Here is a 17,134-nt window from a genome sequence, read left to right as displayed (position 1 = left end):
AAGAAATATTCTTATTTCTAACCTCTATCCTTAACATTGTCCTTTGACTTCCTCCTGTCTCCCCTTCCTGCGGTCATTGTCTTTCATCTTTAGTAATTTCTAAACATCTTTTAAAAACCTTATTTTACCTTATAAACACTTATCTATTAATCTTAACCATTATCTTAACTCATATTTCATCTGTCTTAAACACATAATCAAACTCTACTTCTACAATCTAACTTTTCTTCCAAGTTATATCTAATTGTCAATCATACAATATTTCTTTAAATACAATTTAAATTTCTTCCATTCTTCTTCCACCACATCATCCCTCCGGTCACGGAGTTTCCCGGCCATCTCTGCGAGCTCCATATAATCCATCATTTTCATCTGCCATTCTTCAATTGTTGGAATTACTTCTGTCTTCCAGTTTTTAGCTATCAAAATTCTACCTGCTGTAGTGGCATACATAAATAAAGTTCTATCACATTTTGGAATTTCTTGGCCTAGGATGCCCAGTAAAAAGGCTTCTAGTTTCTTTTTAAATGTGTTTTTCAACATATCAAACCTATTTTGGTTGCACTGGAATAAAGTGTGATGGGTGGGGAAAGAGGAAGGTTAGAATTAGATTTGGGTTAAAGAATGGGGGTAGATTACAGAAAGTAGCCTATATGTAGTTATATAGGTGTTTGTTTGGGGTAATTTGGACCATCTGGCTTCCTGGGTCTCAGCTGGCATGGGAGACCTATGCTGTATCTGAAGAAGTGCGCATGCACACGAAAGCTCATACCAGGAACAAACTCAGTTGGTCTCTAAGGTGCTACTGGAAAGAATTTTCTATTTTGTTTTGACTATGGCAGACCAACACGGCTACCCACCTGTAAATGGGAGGCCTTGTTTAAGAACAGGCCATTCGCTCTGTCGTTTGTGATAGGGAATGGTCAGACGGTGTGTTAAGCACCTTTGTGATGCTAGTATTGAGCATAAGGTTCGTTTATGAGCAATGTTTTCAGTGTTATGAACATTATTGGTTTGTTGCGGTAGGGATATGGGTTTTGGCACTGCTCTGGCACCACCCTTGTGCTGGTTGTGTGTCAGATTCTAGCCTGTTTGTGAATTGTTTTATTGAGGTCGGGGGTATTGTTTTAGTTCAGGCACGTCGAACAGGTAGACCGTGATCTACCAGTAGATCACTGGTAGATCACTGGCTCCCCCCAAAGAAGCTCAACAACTTTGGCTCCCCTATTTGACCTGAATCCCCAAAAAGGGGGTAGATCACTGCCAGTTTTTAACTCTATGAGTAGATCGCAGTCTCTTGGGAGTTGGCCACCCCTGTTTTAGTTGGTATGGGTTCCCCCCTTTTGTTTTCCTTTTCTTTTACCTACTGATTTTGTTTGTTGCTTTTGTGTGGTGACGAAAGAGACAGTGAGGTTGGCAGGGGTTTTGTTTGTGTGGTGGTTCTTTCTGTGCTATGGGTAGAGCCCTTGGGAGGGGGGCTGAGTGTGTGGGTTTTTGGGGTGATTGGGGAGTGGGGAGGGTGAATTGTTTTCATCTGGGTTGGGATTGGGGTAATAATAATAATAATAATAATAATAATAATAATAATAATAAATTTTTATTTCTACCCCGCCCTTCCCAATCCAAAGACCAGGCTCAGGGCGGCTAACAACAAATATAAGACAATGATTTAAAAAACAGCTAAAAAACAGCATAAAAACAAACCTGAGTGGGATCCCCAGGGCTAACTGGCCTGGTTAGTCATGCTAGGCCAGTAGGGAGACCAGGGAGGAATTTTAATGTAGGGACCCAGAAGGGTTTCTTCAGAAAAAAGGGAATAGGGGGAAAGGAATAGGGAATCAGGCTAGATTAAAGGCCAGGGGTGGGATTGGGGGGGGTCTCTATGGAGGGGCAGAGTAGGGGGGATAGTGGTGGTACTGGCAATATTAATGGCATGGGGGGGGTAGGGGAAAGGGAGCGGGGTCACCACACCAGTCTATCGATTCGAGGTGATTCCCAGATACTTCATTCAGCTGATCACATGCCAGTTGTGCTGTTTTCCACACCGGATTAGCAAAGCGGCAGTGTGGCTAGGAAACAAAGAAACATTCAGCTGCAACATTTTAAACAGTTCTTAGCTTTCCCTTGGCAAACGTGATCTCAAACGGCAGATACAACGGCGGAGTGAATAATGAAGTGACCTCCCCTACCCCCCCCCCAAATAAAAAGTATCTGAAGGCAGAATGGCTCCCCCCCCCTTTATTGAAAGTTCAAAAAATACATAATTATATGTGCACCAAACATGGTCAGACGTAAATAAAAGAGAGAGAAACAGAAACCGTGTAGAAAGGAAAATAAGGGGGGGGGGGACGACCCAAAACTGTTTATTTTGCAAGGTTGTTACTGTACTTAACCAGATCTTAACCTATTACAGTAAGAATGGCTTTATGACTAACAATAGGAAGTGAAGTGTGGCGAGGTGACTAATCCTGGAAGCTTTGCTGATCCATCTCTTTTAATTACAGGTGGGTAGCCGTGTTGGTCTGCCATAGTCAAAACAAAACAAAAATTTAAATAAAAAAAATCCCTTCCAGTAGCACCTTAGAGACCAACTAAGGTCTCTAAGGTGCTACTGGAAGGATTTCTTTTATTTTTTTTATATTGTTCCACCTCTTTTAAGAAAAGGTTGGTTTGGGTTTTAATTCGCTTTGATTTGTTAGAAGCAGCTCAGAGAAGCTGGGGTATCCCAGTCAGATGGGTGACTCTGATTTTGCATGCCAAACTCCTGCTCTGACTGTTGCCGGTCGTAATTCTACGACTGAGCTGGGACGTGAACCCAGATTTCCGGGCTAACATAGACTCCCACATGCGGAAGTGGTTTTTCCTCTGTATTATATATACTCTTGAATAAACTGCCGCCACTCTTTATTGGGGTGATAGATAGCTGCTGCCGGTGGTAATGGGGTTTCCTCCTTCCTTTCCTTGTTCTGCTGCTGTCGGTCTTGACAATAATTTATGTAAACCCGCAGCACACGGCTCACACCAACCTCTTTATCCGCTAGGCGCTGAGTCATTTAAAACACACACCCTGTACAAATCTTACCCAACCGCCCCCCCACACACACACACACCACAGATCCTTGAAAATTAATTGGCTTTTGCGGTTAGTTACCTTTTGCAGGGAAGAATAGTGAGAGCGATCATTCATCCGCAGCCATTTCTCAGATTTTGAGTCCTTATGAATTTGTACTGGATTGTATTGATGAGTTTGTTTATTTGGCCCTGGCTATTCTGCTGTTGTGCTTTTCAACCCGATTCCAGTTATTGCAACGTTTGTTACTTTTTTTAATGCTCTTGTTGTTATTATGAGCTACTTTGAACTCAACTTTGGGGTCAGAAAAGGGAAATGCAAATATCGAAACAAATCGGTAGCTCATGCATTGGTAGATCGCGTAAGACTGGATTTGACGCCTGAGAGAGGTGGTTTAGGACCCACCCTATTCCGTGATAGCAAATTGTTTTCAGTATTGAATTTTAAATTGTTGTAACCTTCCCTCCCTAGGATCTTAGGGTATGGTGGGTGAGTAAGAACAGTCTCAGGTTTGCAGAATAGATGGAGCCTTAGCAAAAGATCTTCAGTCTGGCGAAATGTAACCTGGACCTTTTCGTTAAAAAAATAAATAAAAATCAGACAATATTGCAATACCCCAGAAAAGGGAGGGATCCTGTAAGTTTCTTTATTTGCTTTTATACGATGGAACTATACAGTCAGACATAAGCACCATCGCAGTTTTCGTTGGGGCCAGTGGGCAGGATTGCAGACAAGGCATTGCCAATTACCTGAAGGCAGCCCTGTTTAGGGAAGTTTTTAATTTGTGACTTTGTATTGTATTTTAGTATTTGTTGGAGGCCGCCCAGAGTGGCCGGGGAGACCCAGCCAGATGGGCGGGGTATAAATTATTATTATTATTATTATTATTATTATTATTATTATTTACTTCAATATTGTCGTTTGTGCTGTGAAGTGCTGCTCTTTGGAGTGTGAAAGTGTGTTTGTCAATCAACCAACAGCTGCCTGCATTTTGGGACTCGTCGTTTTCCAGTGTCATAAACTCTTGCAACGGGCGGGGAGGCGGCTATGGAAGCTTTCACGATGAGCTGGCGCGCTTCAGATTTCACGACACCACTTCGCCACTCAGCGGGACTTAACAACAGAGACAAGAGAATATTGACCCAGTAAACTTAGGGGAAGAGTAGGCACAGAGCACGCCAGGCACGCCTATCTTTCACTGCCTTGGCCAAACTGCGTGAGGCAGTGAAGGATAGGCGTGCCTGGCGTGCTCTGGTCCATGGGGTCACAAAGAGTCGGGCACGACTGAACGACTGAACAACAACAGGCACAGAGAGCTACAGACCTTTTCAACCTCACATTCATTGATCCACCTTGATCACTATTGCAGACACTGCCTGCCTGCCTGAGCTTCACTGACATGTGACCCGAAAATTTTGGCCAAAGTTCTGTGCTGTTTTTATGCCTCCCAAGAGTTTCAGACCAGAGGCTTTCTCCTGGGATTGAAACTGGGATTTGCTGCTGCATGTACTGTAAATCGTGTTATACGCCACTGAAATGTGGGTCTCGGACCTCATGCGATTTTTTTCCACCTCCGAATATTATAAAAAAAATAAACGCGGTGGTTGTATCTTGATTTCAGGTTGCCGGACCCTGAGTTTGAGCGCCTCTGAAAACGAGCAAATATGCCCTCTCCAGGGGAGCAAAGTTTTTCTTTATTCATAAAAGGTTCTAGGGGCAAAATGCCTCTGAACAGGCGAGGCGAGTCTTTGTAAAGTGAATGCTCCCTTCTCCGGTGAGAGATTGACTCAGTCCTAGCACCCTAGAAGCCTTATTCTCCTTGGCAAAAACACCAACCACCCCATGGGAAATGAATGTGCATATGCATGCGCTCTCCCCAAATGCAAATAACTTCCATAGTCTTCTTATCACAAGCCAGATTTCCCCCACACAATACAAACGCAGCAGCTGACCTTCATGAACGGGTAACCCCGAAATTCTGGATCCCCTCCAAACCGATGCCAAAGTTTTGTGTTCATATTGTGCTGTGTTGCGTCAATTACTCCGTTGGGGGAGGGCAGCACAAAACACGGGTGGTTCTTTTTTTGTCTTCCTGTTTTGCAATCTAATTGCAAAATTGTTTGTTTAAGCATCTCGTAAACGGTATAGTACTTATCAATACGATTGTGTGTATGCTGCTACATACAAGGAGTGGGGGAGGACCTTAGCTTATCATTTCCTCCTTCCACCCCATTTCAGCAATGTATAATTCCAGGCAACTGAAATCTGTATTCATTCCATTCATTAGGGGCACACTAGTGGTATGACACAGACTCTCCCATGAGGACTGCAAAAAATAAATAAATCAGTATTTAACCATCTCTCCATATATAGCTTGTTTATTTAGATGCCTTTTAAACCCAGCTCCTATGTTAGCAGGTGCCCAAAGCAGCTAGCAACTTTTTAAAAAATCAGAATCTGTCTTTTAAAATAAAATAAAAAAATCGATCAAAATAAAGTACATTAAGGCCAACTGGAATAAAATAAATAAAAATAAATTCACAGTGGCATATAAATCAACCAAACCAGAACTAAGCAAATAGATTAAATGCAGGCAGGAATAAATGAGTTTTAAGGAGGTGTCAAAAAGCCAATGATGAAGGGCTGTAGCTTAGTGATAAGATGAACCTCGTGGTCCCTTTGCAACTCTACAATTCTATGAATTGTATGCAGAAGGCCCCAGGTTTAATCTCTGCCATCTCCAGATATGGTCTCTGAAACCCTGGAGAGCCTCCGCAAATCAGTGTAGATCAAGGGTGGTCAGGAGGCTTTGAGGTTTCTTCTACAAACCACTCTGATGTTTTGGTTTTTCTTCTTCGATTAAGCAGTGTATAAATGTTATCTGTGCATGGTTCTGACTCCCAGTTTGTTTAGCAACAAGCATAAGAAGATTACTTTCCCCCACCTGAATTCAGCAGCTGAAATGAAGAGCACCACTAACCTGAAGTCAACCTATGGGTTAAACTACTAAGCCATCAAGGCACTAGCTTCCCCCCCCCCCCAAAGAATATCTGATATCAGGAATCACAAGACAGAGAAACCAGTAGGAGAACATTTCAATCTCCCAGGACATTCTATACAAGATCTCAAAGTAGCTGTCTTAATACAAAGGAACTTCAGAAATAGACTGGAAAGAGAAGTTCCTGAATTACAACTCATTACCAAACTTAAAACCACGGAGAGACCTGGTCTGAACAAAGGCATTGGATTCTTATCTCATTATACATGACAAAGCTATCTTTAGCCATCTCACCCCCTTGCCTTTTCCTTTAGGACTAATTGCAGTCGTTAACAGTCGTCAACAGGTTTTCCACACCCATCAGCCAATCAATCACCCATTCCCACCACCCTTCTGAGTAATACCCCTCCTCACTCTCTCACTGTATATACGGGTCTGGTGACTTCTATTTCAGTGTATCTGAAGAAGTGTGCATGCACACGAAAGCTCATACCAAGAACAAACTTAGTTGGTCTCTAAGGTGCTACTGGAAGGAGTTTTTTATTTTTTATTTTGTTCCCCAAAAGAATGTATCAGTAGTTTTGCACCCCACACTTCTTGTCTGTAACACTTAAGTTGCATGTCGTTCTGCTGCACAGCGGTGGGTTTCAGAGGTTAAGACGCTTATGCATATTCCGTTTTGTTTTGTACAAAAAAAAAAAAAAATTCTGCCTGCCGAGGCATGCGCCAGCTTTCTCCCGCCCTGAAACGGGGTTTCGTGACGTCTCCAGTTCTGGGTTTGAGAGAAGCCTCCGTTCTCCGCCCCGCTGCCCCTGAATGGCTGAGCGCTATTGCCTAAAAGCGAAACCTCTCTCACTTTTCTCTGCGCCTCACGGCGGGCGGTTGTAACCGGCGCGCTTCTTCTGCAGGCTGGACTCGAGCGACGCGGCTCAACCTAGCCTAACTCAGCCAAGGACGAGCTCGGCTCGGCGGAGGAAGACGAGGGATCTCAGAGGAAAGATTCCGCTTGCAGAAAGAACCGACCCGCTTCAGTTGCGCAGAGCGAGCGAAAGTTCAGGTATGCGGTGGAATCCTTCCCGCAAAATCCCGGAGGCGTAGGCGGGGTATCAAGCCCACTTTCAGGCTAGGGAGCGGGGGCTGGAAGGAAGAGGGTCTCCTTTTAAAATAAATAAATAAATAATCTTTATTGATTTTATACATATATCACCAACAACAAAATTACCGGTATACAGTATAGAGTACATGTGCCATACCGAAAGAGTGGGGGGGGGGGAAGGGGGGAGAGAGAGAAAAAGAAAAAAGATGTGCTGCTTCCGACTAAACTTATTGTTGTATTCCCCCCCCCCCCTATCTATAACACAGTCTGCTCACAAAAACATCTACAGGGTATTTCTATAGTTTTCACTCGAACTAGTCTCAATTCCCATAGTAACGCTCATTCATCTATCATCAGAAAACCTCTAATGAAGTGGATAATGAATGGAAATTGGTCAGGGAATATCTTAAAAGTCACCGTGAAATTAGAGGGAAGAGGGTTTCCTTCTGATCTTTTTTTCCCTGCTTCCTGTAAACTGCCCGGCTGGTCTCTGAGCCGTTGCATTTTAGGTGCTGGTTCTGCACGTGCCTTCGTGTCTCCTGACGACTTTTTCCTAACTAGTTTTCATTTTATTGCTTTGCATTTTATTATCGTGTTTTGAGATGATGGGAGCCGCCTTGAATCCCAGCTTGGGAGAAAGGCGGGATAGAAATACACTGACCAGTTAAAAGAATATACCTGGATGGCTCAGTGGGTTAGAGCGTGGTGCTGATAATGCCGAGGTTGCAGGTTTGATTCCCGTGTGGGACAGCTGCAAATTCCTCCATTGCAGGGGTTTGGACTGGATGGTACACTGCTATTCTTTACCCTGGAAACACCAGGGGTTGTTTTAGAGATTTTCAGTCTGTAGAGCATGAGCAGACTGAAGGGCGGGCTGTTTCTTTAAAGAACCTGGATCTGTGCCAAGGTGGCGGGCGGCTAACCCTTTACCCATACTGTTTTCCTCACTGTCAATCATGGAATTGTAGAGTTTGAAAGGGACTCCGCAGTTCATCAACCCCCTTCAATGCAGGAATCTCAACACGTGGTCCCTCGACCAATTTGAAACTGGCCTAGACGCTGCTTAGCTGTGCAGATATGCTAGTAGTTTTATTGCTGTTCCACCACTAGGAGGACTTTATCCCCTTCTCTGCTTTCTTTGATTCACTTAACTGAAATTGCCATGTGGGATGAACTGGTATAACAGACTGTAAAATCAAGACAGGTGTCAACACTGATGGGAAGGCTGTTTTTTTCCCCCAGCCAGAACTCACTGGAACTCTGTTCCGGCACCTCTCAGGTTGGTGCCATTATATGAGAACAAGGGAGGCTTGTTAATGGTGAGTTCCGGCACCTATTTTCTAGAAAGATAGCCCTGACTGATGACATTCTCTTATGTCTGCCAGTAATTATGGCCAACTGGTCCCTGTTTTAGCCTAACATTGCCCAACAGTGGCAGAACACGGGAACCCCCACTTAAAGTGCGGTTCGGAATGGGAACCACCCCCTCCTACTTGTGTGGGAGTTCCCCTGTACCCCACAGGGGAGCTGCAGAAAGAATGTGGCTGGTCAAGGGAACGAGGGACTCAAAAAGGTTGGAAACCACTGAGATGAGGGTCTGAGCGTAGATCCATTCCATACTTCTAAAGCACATTCAATGCATTTTAAAGGAACATGGTTCCACCCCTCCCAGAATCTTGAGAACTGTAGTTTGTTAAGGTTGCTTGGAATTCCAGCTCTGTGAGAGTGAAACTACGGTTCCCAGGAATATGCTTTGAACATGTAATGAATGCAGTGCCAGATTTGCGTATAAGCGAAACAAACTATAGCTTAGGGCCCCACTCTCTTGGGGGGGGGGTGCAAAAATGCAAAGGAAAAAAAATTATAACTACTTTGATAAAATACATATTTTGTTATGTGCAAATAGCTTTAGATTCCTGTACAACACAAAAAACACAACAATTTGTTGTTGACAACAAAGGACAGCTGGACATATAAAGGGCCCCGTTACCTTCAGGAGCTTAGGGCCTCATCGAACCTAAATCCAGCCCTGATTGAATGCGTTTTGAACACAGTTCCAGCACCTCTCAGGTGGGTGCCATTGCCAATTTCAAGAGAACGAGGGAGGTGCTTGTGGTGAGCTCTGGCACCAGTTTTTCTAGAAAAATAGCACTGGTTTTATGGTGTGAATTTGCCCACAGGGCTAAAATTGGAAAGTCCCTAGTAGTTCATGTTGAGGCATGCCCTTGCCACGATGTGGCTGCTACCTCAAGCAGCTCCCCATCCCATGCCACCAACTGCCTCCCCTGCAATAAAGGCTTTAAACAAACCTTCTGGAGAGGTTTTTGTTTTTGTTTATCTTGTTCAGCATCTGATTTGGGTTTTTAATTGTTTTCATGTCCAGAGGCGCCTAGGCTACTTCCAGTTTTTGAAGCCCCTCCCCATGCTTAAAATTAAAAATTGCAAGTCAACATGCAGGAACAAAATATAAGCCAAGTTCACCCATGCATTCAACAACCCAAAGCCACTTCCTTTCTTGCTTCCGACTCAGAGCAAGAAAAAGAAAAGGGTGGGGTCTGAATGAGAGCAAGTTGGGAACTAAACACATGGGAGACGTTTTCATAGTGGAAACTATGTCTCACATTCTCAAATGAGGCAGTGTGGTGTAGTGGTTAAGAGCAGTGGACTCATAATCTGGTGAACCGGGTTCGCGTCTCCGCTCCTCCACATGCAGCTGCTGGCTGACCTTGGGCTAGTCGCACTTCTCTGAAGTCTCTCAGCCCCACCCACCTCACAGAGTGTTTGTTGTGGGGGAGGAGGAAGGGAAAGGAGAATGTGAGCCGCTTTGAGACTCCTTCGGGTAGTGATAAAGCGGGATATCAAATCCAAACGCCTCTTCTTCAAATATGTAGGATGCAATTCTAGCCCACCTACATGGGAGTAAACCCCATTGAATTCAATAGAACTTACTTCTGAGTTAACAGGGTTGCTGTGTTGAGGAGGGTGGGACCGGAGAAAGAAAACCACCCTCAGTGTTTGTATATTTTTGCAGAAGGCGTGGATCGCACCAGGTCCTGGCTGCCTGGAAGAAAAGCACCAACCGGAACACCCCTTCCTTCGCAAGGGCCGATGCATTTAAATTTTATTTATTTAATTTATATGTATTTATTACATTCATATACTGTACCACCTTTTTTCTTCCAAGCAGCTCAAGGTGGTGTATCTGGTTCTCCCCCCCCCCCATTTCATCCTCACAACAACCCTGTGAGGTAGGTTAGGCTAAGACAGTGGTTTTCAACCAGTGTGCCGAGGCACCCTGGGGTGCCTTGAGTGTTGGCCGGGGGTGCCGCAGACAGCACTGGCCTCTCTGTCTATCTTTCCTTTCGTCCATCGGCATAGCCAGGATTTGGGGGTGGGGTGGCAGGGCTTTGTTGGGGGGTAGGCCTTTTGGGGGAGCAGAACCTCAGTTACCTATGTGTTTTTATTGATTCATATTGATTTACAGGGGGCAGCTGTCCCCCCCCCAGCTACACCCATACTTCCCTCCTTCCTCTGATCCCCCTCTTGCTTCTTTGCCTCTCAAATGCTTGCACAGCTGTTTTTTTGAAGCAGCCCTGGTTACAAGCTCCCCAGGAAAATGGTGCCTCTGGGGCTGGCCAAGGGGTGCTGGTTGCCAGGAGCTGGGGCAGCCTCGGAGTAAGCAAGCAAGTGGGCGAGGGAGCCCAACCAGCCAGTCCACCAACCTGGCTGTTGGGAATGGACAGACAAGTCCCAGGCCCCTGTGGGGCAGTGTGAGCAGGCACCTCTCTTTGGGGCAGGGCAGGGGTAGCTCAGAGACCAGGGGCAGCAGCAGCGGCTGCCCTGAGGACTCCCAAGGAGAGGGGAGAGGGCAGGGGCGGAGGAAGGAGGGGGTGATGGGAGCGTACCGCCCCCATTGGCGTGATCCTGGTGGGGTTCCATCACGGCTGCCCGCGCCCCCCCGCCCGCGCTGAGCACCCTGCCCCCACAGGCTGTGCGCCACACCCCCAGAACACTTGCCACGCCCTTTAGGGCAGAGTGCCACACCCCCCAGTATGCATGCCCCGCCCCTTTGGGCTGTGCACCACGCCCCCGGGACACATGCCATCCCTGCCCCCGCCTGATCCCCGCCACCCACACCAGAGAATGAAGCTCCACCACTGGGAGAGGGGAGGAGGCTGAGAGAATACTCCACAAGGGAGGGTGTTTGAAAAAGGATTGTTGTTGTTGTTCAGTCGTTCAGTCGTGTCCAACTCTTCATGACCCCATGGACCAGAGCACGCCAGGCACCCCTATCCTCCACTGCCCCCTGCAGTCCAACCAGCTGTCCAACCATCTCATCCTCTGTCATCCCCTTCTCCTCTTGCTCTCCATCTTTCCCAACATCAGGGTCTTTTCCAGGGAGTCTTCTCTTCTCATGAGTTGGCCAAAGTACTGGAGCCTCAACTTCAGGATGTGCCCTTCCAGTGAGCACTCAGGGATGATTTCTTTAAGGATGGATAAATTTGATCTTTTTTGCAGTCCATGGGACTCTCAAGAGTCTCCTCCAGCACCATAATTCAAAAGCATCAATTCTTCGGCGATTAGAGGCTGCCAGCTCTGCAGGCAAGGGGCGACATAACTGGGCTCCTGAGCCCCACAGTGGTGCCGCAGAAAGAATGTAATCGCTCAAGGGAGCTGTGGACTCAAGAAGGTCGAAAACCTCTGGGTTAAGAGATAGTGACTAGCCCAAGGTCACTCAGTGAGCTTCATGGCTGAGCGGGGATTCAAACCCTGGTCTCCCAAATCATAGCCCAACACTCTAACCATTTTGCCACACTGACATCATTCAGACACAGATTCCTGCCCTAGTCTATCACTGCCCTCCCTTCCCTCTCCTGTTCCACTAGCTGCAATGGATTTCTTCACCTCTGGTTCTTGTTAGGGCTTTGATGAATGGAGTGGTGGGTTGGTGGAGACACTGACAATACTTTCCTTTCATTGGCTCAGAAGCACTCATAGGTTTGTGCTTGTTTTCCCTCATAGTTAACAAGATGAGCCGCAAATGTCCACCAGATAATAAAAAAACATTCATTGTTTTTTCTGTCATTGCTGCACTTCTAATCGGAATCGGAATCGGTGTTGGAATTGGTAAGTTGTCCAAACTGTTGCTACCTTAAATGAACCAACTAAATGAGCTGTGTTAGATGGGTGTCCCTTTTCTCCAGCAACTTGCCTCCCTCTTCCTTGGTGTGTCTGGGGGGGGGGGGAGCTTTGGAAAGGGCAAAACAGGGAAAATGATAATGACAATAATTTCATTATTTGTACCCATCTGAATGCGTGTTCGCCTTTAGCATGGAAGTGGGTGCACAGATGAACACTGGCCTTAGGTAGGGATTTTTCAGGGAAGTGTCAGCAGAAAAAGGGTTGTGTCCCCCCTAACTCATGGGTAGGCAAACTAAGGCCTGGGGGCCGGATCCTGCCCAATCTCCTTCTAAATGTGGCCCGTGGACGGTCCAGGAATCTGTGTGTTTTTACATGAGTAGAATGTGTCCTTTTATTTAAAATGCATCTCTGGGTTATTTGTGGGGCATAGGAATTCATTCCCCACCACACCCCACCCCCCAAAAAATATAGTCCGGCCCCCGACAAGGTCTGAGGGAAAGTGAACCGGCCCTCTGCTGAAAAAGTTTGCTGACCCCTGCCCTAACTGATTCTCCCATACAAATGAAAAATCAGAGAGCGGGGTTCTCAAAGAACCTTGAAAAGTTTGTTGTAATTGTTAACATGTTTCAGAAAAAAGTACCTTACCTGTAAAAGTTACAGGTGGATAGGTGTGTTGGTCTGCCATAGTCAAAACAAAATAAAAAATTCTTTCCAGTAGCACCTTAGAGACCAACTAAGTTTGTTCTTGGTATGAGCTTTCGTGTGCATGCAGGTAACAAACTTAGTTGGTCTCTAAGGTGCTACTGGAAAGAATTTTTTATTTTGTTTTACCTGTATAAGAGCACCTGAAGCACTTACCAAATTCCCACCCACCCACCCCCCAGTAATGCCAGGGATGGGTAACCTCTGGCCCATGTTCCAGATTTCATCTGCCAGGGGTCCCAATTTGGCCTGTGAGGCTTTTTTTTCTCCCAACCACACCGGCCTGTCCCACCTGTGCTGTCATACATGACATCAGGTATGGGACAGGTACAAATGTGGCTTCAAAGGAACGATGGTGAGCTCCTAAAGTGTGCTTTCTGCTTGGAGCAAGGTCTGCTCCCACTGCCCATCTGCTGGTGGGTGGTGGTCAGGGCCGTCTTAAATATATGTGGCGCCGTGGAGCGAAGATCCCTCCGGCGCCCCTTGTGCTCCACTGGGCAGGGCCAGGTGCAGCGGGCAGCAGGAGGGCATGGCGGGCGGGGTGCCGAATTCGAACTCACCCTCTGCCGGCTCGGCCAATGCGCCTGCGCGGTGGTGAGGCTCGCCGCTGGCAGCGCCGTTTTCACCCGCCTCTTATCGGGCTGCACGGCGTGGCTGTCCAGGGAGCTCTGGCTGCCACCCCAAGGGGAGGCTCGTTGCCAGCTTCCCTGCGACGGCGCCCGCGGGGCTGGAGGGCAGCTCCTCCAGAAGGCAGGAGGCCCCGGCGCAGCACGGCATGGAGGAGGCGCCCTCCAGGCAGGCCGTGGCACCCTGGCGTCTTGCGCCAGTAGCCTCTATGGCTAGGACGCCTCTATGGCTAGGACGCCTCTGGTGGTGGTGGGGTGCTTGGTCAATTAAGGGCAGTGCCAGTGTTATTTAGGCCATCTGAGATGGTTGTCTCAGGTGGCAGAATCCTGGGGAACAGCCGATACCACTGCTGCGAGAGCCAGTGTGGTGTAGTGGTTAAGAGTGGTAGTCTCGTAATCTGGGGAACCGGGTTCGCGTCTCCGCTCCTCCACATGCAGCGGCTGGGTGACCTTGGGCTAGTCACACTTCTCTGAAGTCTCTCAGCCCCACTCACCTCACAGAGTGTTTGTTGTAGGGGAGGAAGGGAAAGTAGAATGTGAGCCGCTTTGAGACTCCTTCGGGTAGTGAAAAGCATGATCATCATCATTTTGTTATTTGTACCTCACCCCTCTGACTGAGTTGCCCCAGTCACTCTGGGCGGCTTCTAGCAAAAAGTTAAAGCTTGACTAGGGGCATGTATAGGCATGTATAGGATTGGGATGATGCAAGGCTCCACTCTGGTCTCAATACAATAGAAATACACTTCTGATTCTTGTGGTTCTGACTGCAGCAGATGTGTGTTCCTTTGGGTTGTGTGGGTGGGTGTGCTCAGAATTGTAGAAATAACCAAAAATATTTTCCCCTCCCCTGACGTAATGTATTCCATGGCCAGAGCTGGTGAGTAAACTACTGTACAGGTGAAACTCGAACAATTAGAATATCGCGGAAAAGTCCATTTATGTAAGCAATTGTTTCCATTAGCTACTGGAGTTTAATATATGAGATAGACTCATGACATGCGAAGAGAGATATGTCAAGCCTTTGTTTGTTATAATTGTGATGATTATGGCGTGCAGCTGATGAAAACCCCAAAGTTGAGATTGTTAATTTGGGGTTCTCATCAAATGTATGCCATAATAATCACAATTATAACAGATAAAGGCTTGACATATCTCGCTTTGCATGTCATGAGTCTATCTCATGTATTAGTTCCACCTTTTAAGTTGAATTACTGAAAGAAATGAACCTTTCCACGATATTCTAATTTTTCGAGTTTCACCTGTATGTGCTATGGACAAATATGGTGGGGGCAATTTAGTGCCTGTTAAGTGTTCAATGTCCTCGTCAGGTCAGGTTACATTATTTTTGTGCGCTTTATTGGGGGTGAGGGCACTAGAGTGGTGTGTATCGGAGGGTTTTTTTTTTTTTTTTTAGAAGCCTTGTACTTTTTCCAGATAAAGCAAAACCTATTCCAGACCATCGCCGCCATCTCACTAAATTGATATTGAACCTGCTGTTAAAATGGAGGTTTTATGCTCCAGTGCTTCTGTCCCAGGCGCACTGAAGTGAGTATAGACAAGCCATAGTAACTGTGGGTTTGAACAAAACAAAATAGGAAATTCTTTCCAGTAGCACCTTAGAGACCAACAGAGTTTGTTCTTGGTATGAGCTTTCGTGTGCATGCACACTTCTTCAGATACATGCACACTTCTTCAGATACACTTCAGATACACTGTGGGTTTGAACAGTTTAAGAGCTAGAAAACACCCAGTAAAATCAGTACTTGAAGACATTATGTGTGAGATTCCCGCAAATACTGCAGTGTTTAACCGATGTCATCATGATAGGAAAATGCATCCTGATGTTGTGCAAAACACAAATATGTGGTACTTCTCAGAAAGAGAGGCAGATATTAACGATACACTGCCATGGAGCTTGTTGTCAGCGTGGTATAAAAATATTTGAAATAAAAATAAATCTGAAAGGGATTCCTGCCTTCCTCTACTGCAGGGTTGGGAAAAATGTGGCCCTCCCTCTCAGACATTAACGGGACTACATCTCCTATCATCTCTGACCATTGACCACACTGGCTGGGGCAGATGGGAGTTAAGAGTCCAGCCACCTCTGAAGGAACACTGAAATCCCCGTTCCTAAAAAAATTTTTTTTTATAAATTTTATTTCTAATTTCCAATTTCACGTTTGCACATACCAAAGAAAATAAACCCTATGTTTAACATCGGCTTCCCTTCCGCATTCCTGCTGCCATGCTTTGCTTTAGCAAATAGATCGTTGGAAGAAAACACTAAACCGCGTTGTGTGCTCTCTGGAATGCATCGAAGCTCATTCAGATAGTCGGACTTACAGTAACAGCTAATCTGATCCCCTCTGTTTTTCATCAGAGAGGTCCAACGAGAGAAAACACGAGGAGACAGGCCGTGACATAAAATCTGTTCTGCCTGCACACAGCAGTCCACCATGTCCACATCTGTGGTTTTGGTATGAGGGGATATGCTATTTCTTCTCTGATGAAGAAAAGAGCTGGATGTCCAGCCAGGAATTCTGCTTGTCATTTAATGCTTCCTTGGCTGTTATTCCAAACAACGAAAAGGTGAGAGGTGTAACTGGTGATGTTTTCTGGGTTACATGCAAAGAAAGGCATGGGCGGATCATATTGAGTTTAGGACCCCCTGCGGCAAACATTTGCCATACTATAAAATTGTTGGCTAATTCTAAACGCCTGTGAGTGAGTTACAGATAACTAGCATAAAGGGTATGTATGTATGTGTGTATGTATTTAAATGACATTTATTTGTTTAATTAAACAATGTATATGCTGTGTGACTCTAAGCAGTTTACAAGGATACGATAAGAAAAATGAAAATCTGGTCAAACTATAAAATCTAACATCAATTAAAATGCCTACCGGAAAAAGAAAAAAAGTCTTCAGCAGGCATCAGAAATATAGAGAGATAGAACTGGGTGAGAAATATTGCAAGTCAGGGCTCTAACATCTATCTCTTCTGGTATTTGAAGGACATTGTGAAGCGTTGGACAGGCGAAAATTCCTACTGGATTGGCCTGAGAAGAGACCCGGATCAGCCCTGGAAATGGACAAATGGAGAAAATTCCATGTGCGTCCTCTTCCTCTTCCTCCTCCTCCTCCTCCTCCTCCCCTGGCCTGGTTGTCTGTCAGGAGTTTTCAACAGAGGCGCCACTTCCCATTTTGCCACTTGAGGTGGAACAGGAAGTGCTGCCACTGCTGCCTGCCGCCCCTGACACTGGCAGAGAAGCATCATCATCACCCAAAACCACCAGTAGTGTTCACCAAATCCTAACCTGGGCCACACCTGCAATCTCACCCATTTCAGTTGGTCCTTGCCTTTCTTAAGTTCTGTTGCACTCCTCCATTTCTTTTTCCGTGTGGAATCAAGCATATCCATACATATTAATCCTTTTATGTTCCAGTTAAGATCAGTGCCAATAGGACTAATGCTCTTTCTGAAGGGTGAAGGGTGCTGA

The 17,134-nt window shown here is 46.0% G+C and overlaps 1 protein-coding gene across 1 annotated transcript; it reads left to right on the top strand.

The window, feature by feature from the left end:
* The first annotated feature begins 14,489 nt into the window (after window positions 1–14,489).
* LOC117042378 (C-type lectin domain family 5 member A-like) lies at window positions 14,490–16,849 on the top strand. Its single transcript, XM_033141925.1, has 3 exons — window positions 14,490–14,511; window positions 16,015–16,253; window positions 16,589–16,849. Exons 1-3 carry the CDS (start codon window positions 14,490–14,492, stop codon window positions 16,847–16,849), a joined length of 522 nt encoding a protein of 173 aa, XP_032997816.1.
* Window positions 16,850–17,134: the final 285 nt, after the last annotated feature.

Source organism: Lacerta agilis, chromosome 2 (genome assembly GCF_009819535.1).
Source record: "Lacerta agilis isolate rLacAgi1 chromosome 2, rLacAgi1.pri, whole genome shotgun sequence".
Classification (NCBI taxonomy): Eukaryota; Metazoa; Chordata; class Lepidosauria; order Squamata; family Lacertidae; genus Lacerta; species Lacerta agilis.
The sequence above is the reverse complement of the archived record's forward strand: the minus strand, read 5'-3'. Positions and strand labels throughout refer to the sequence as shown.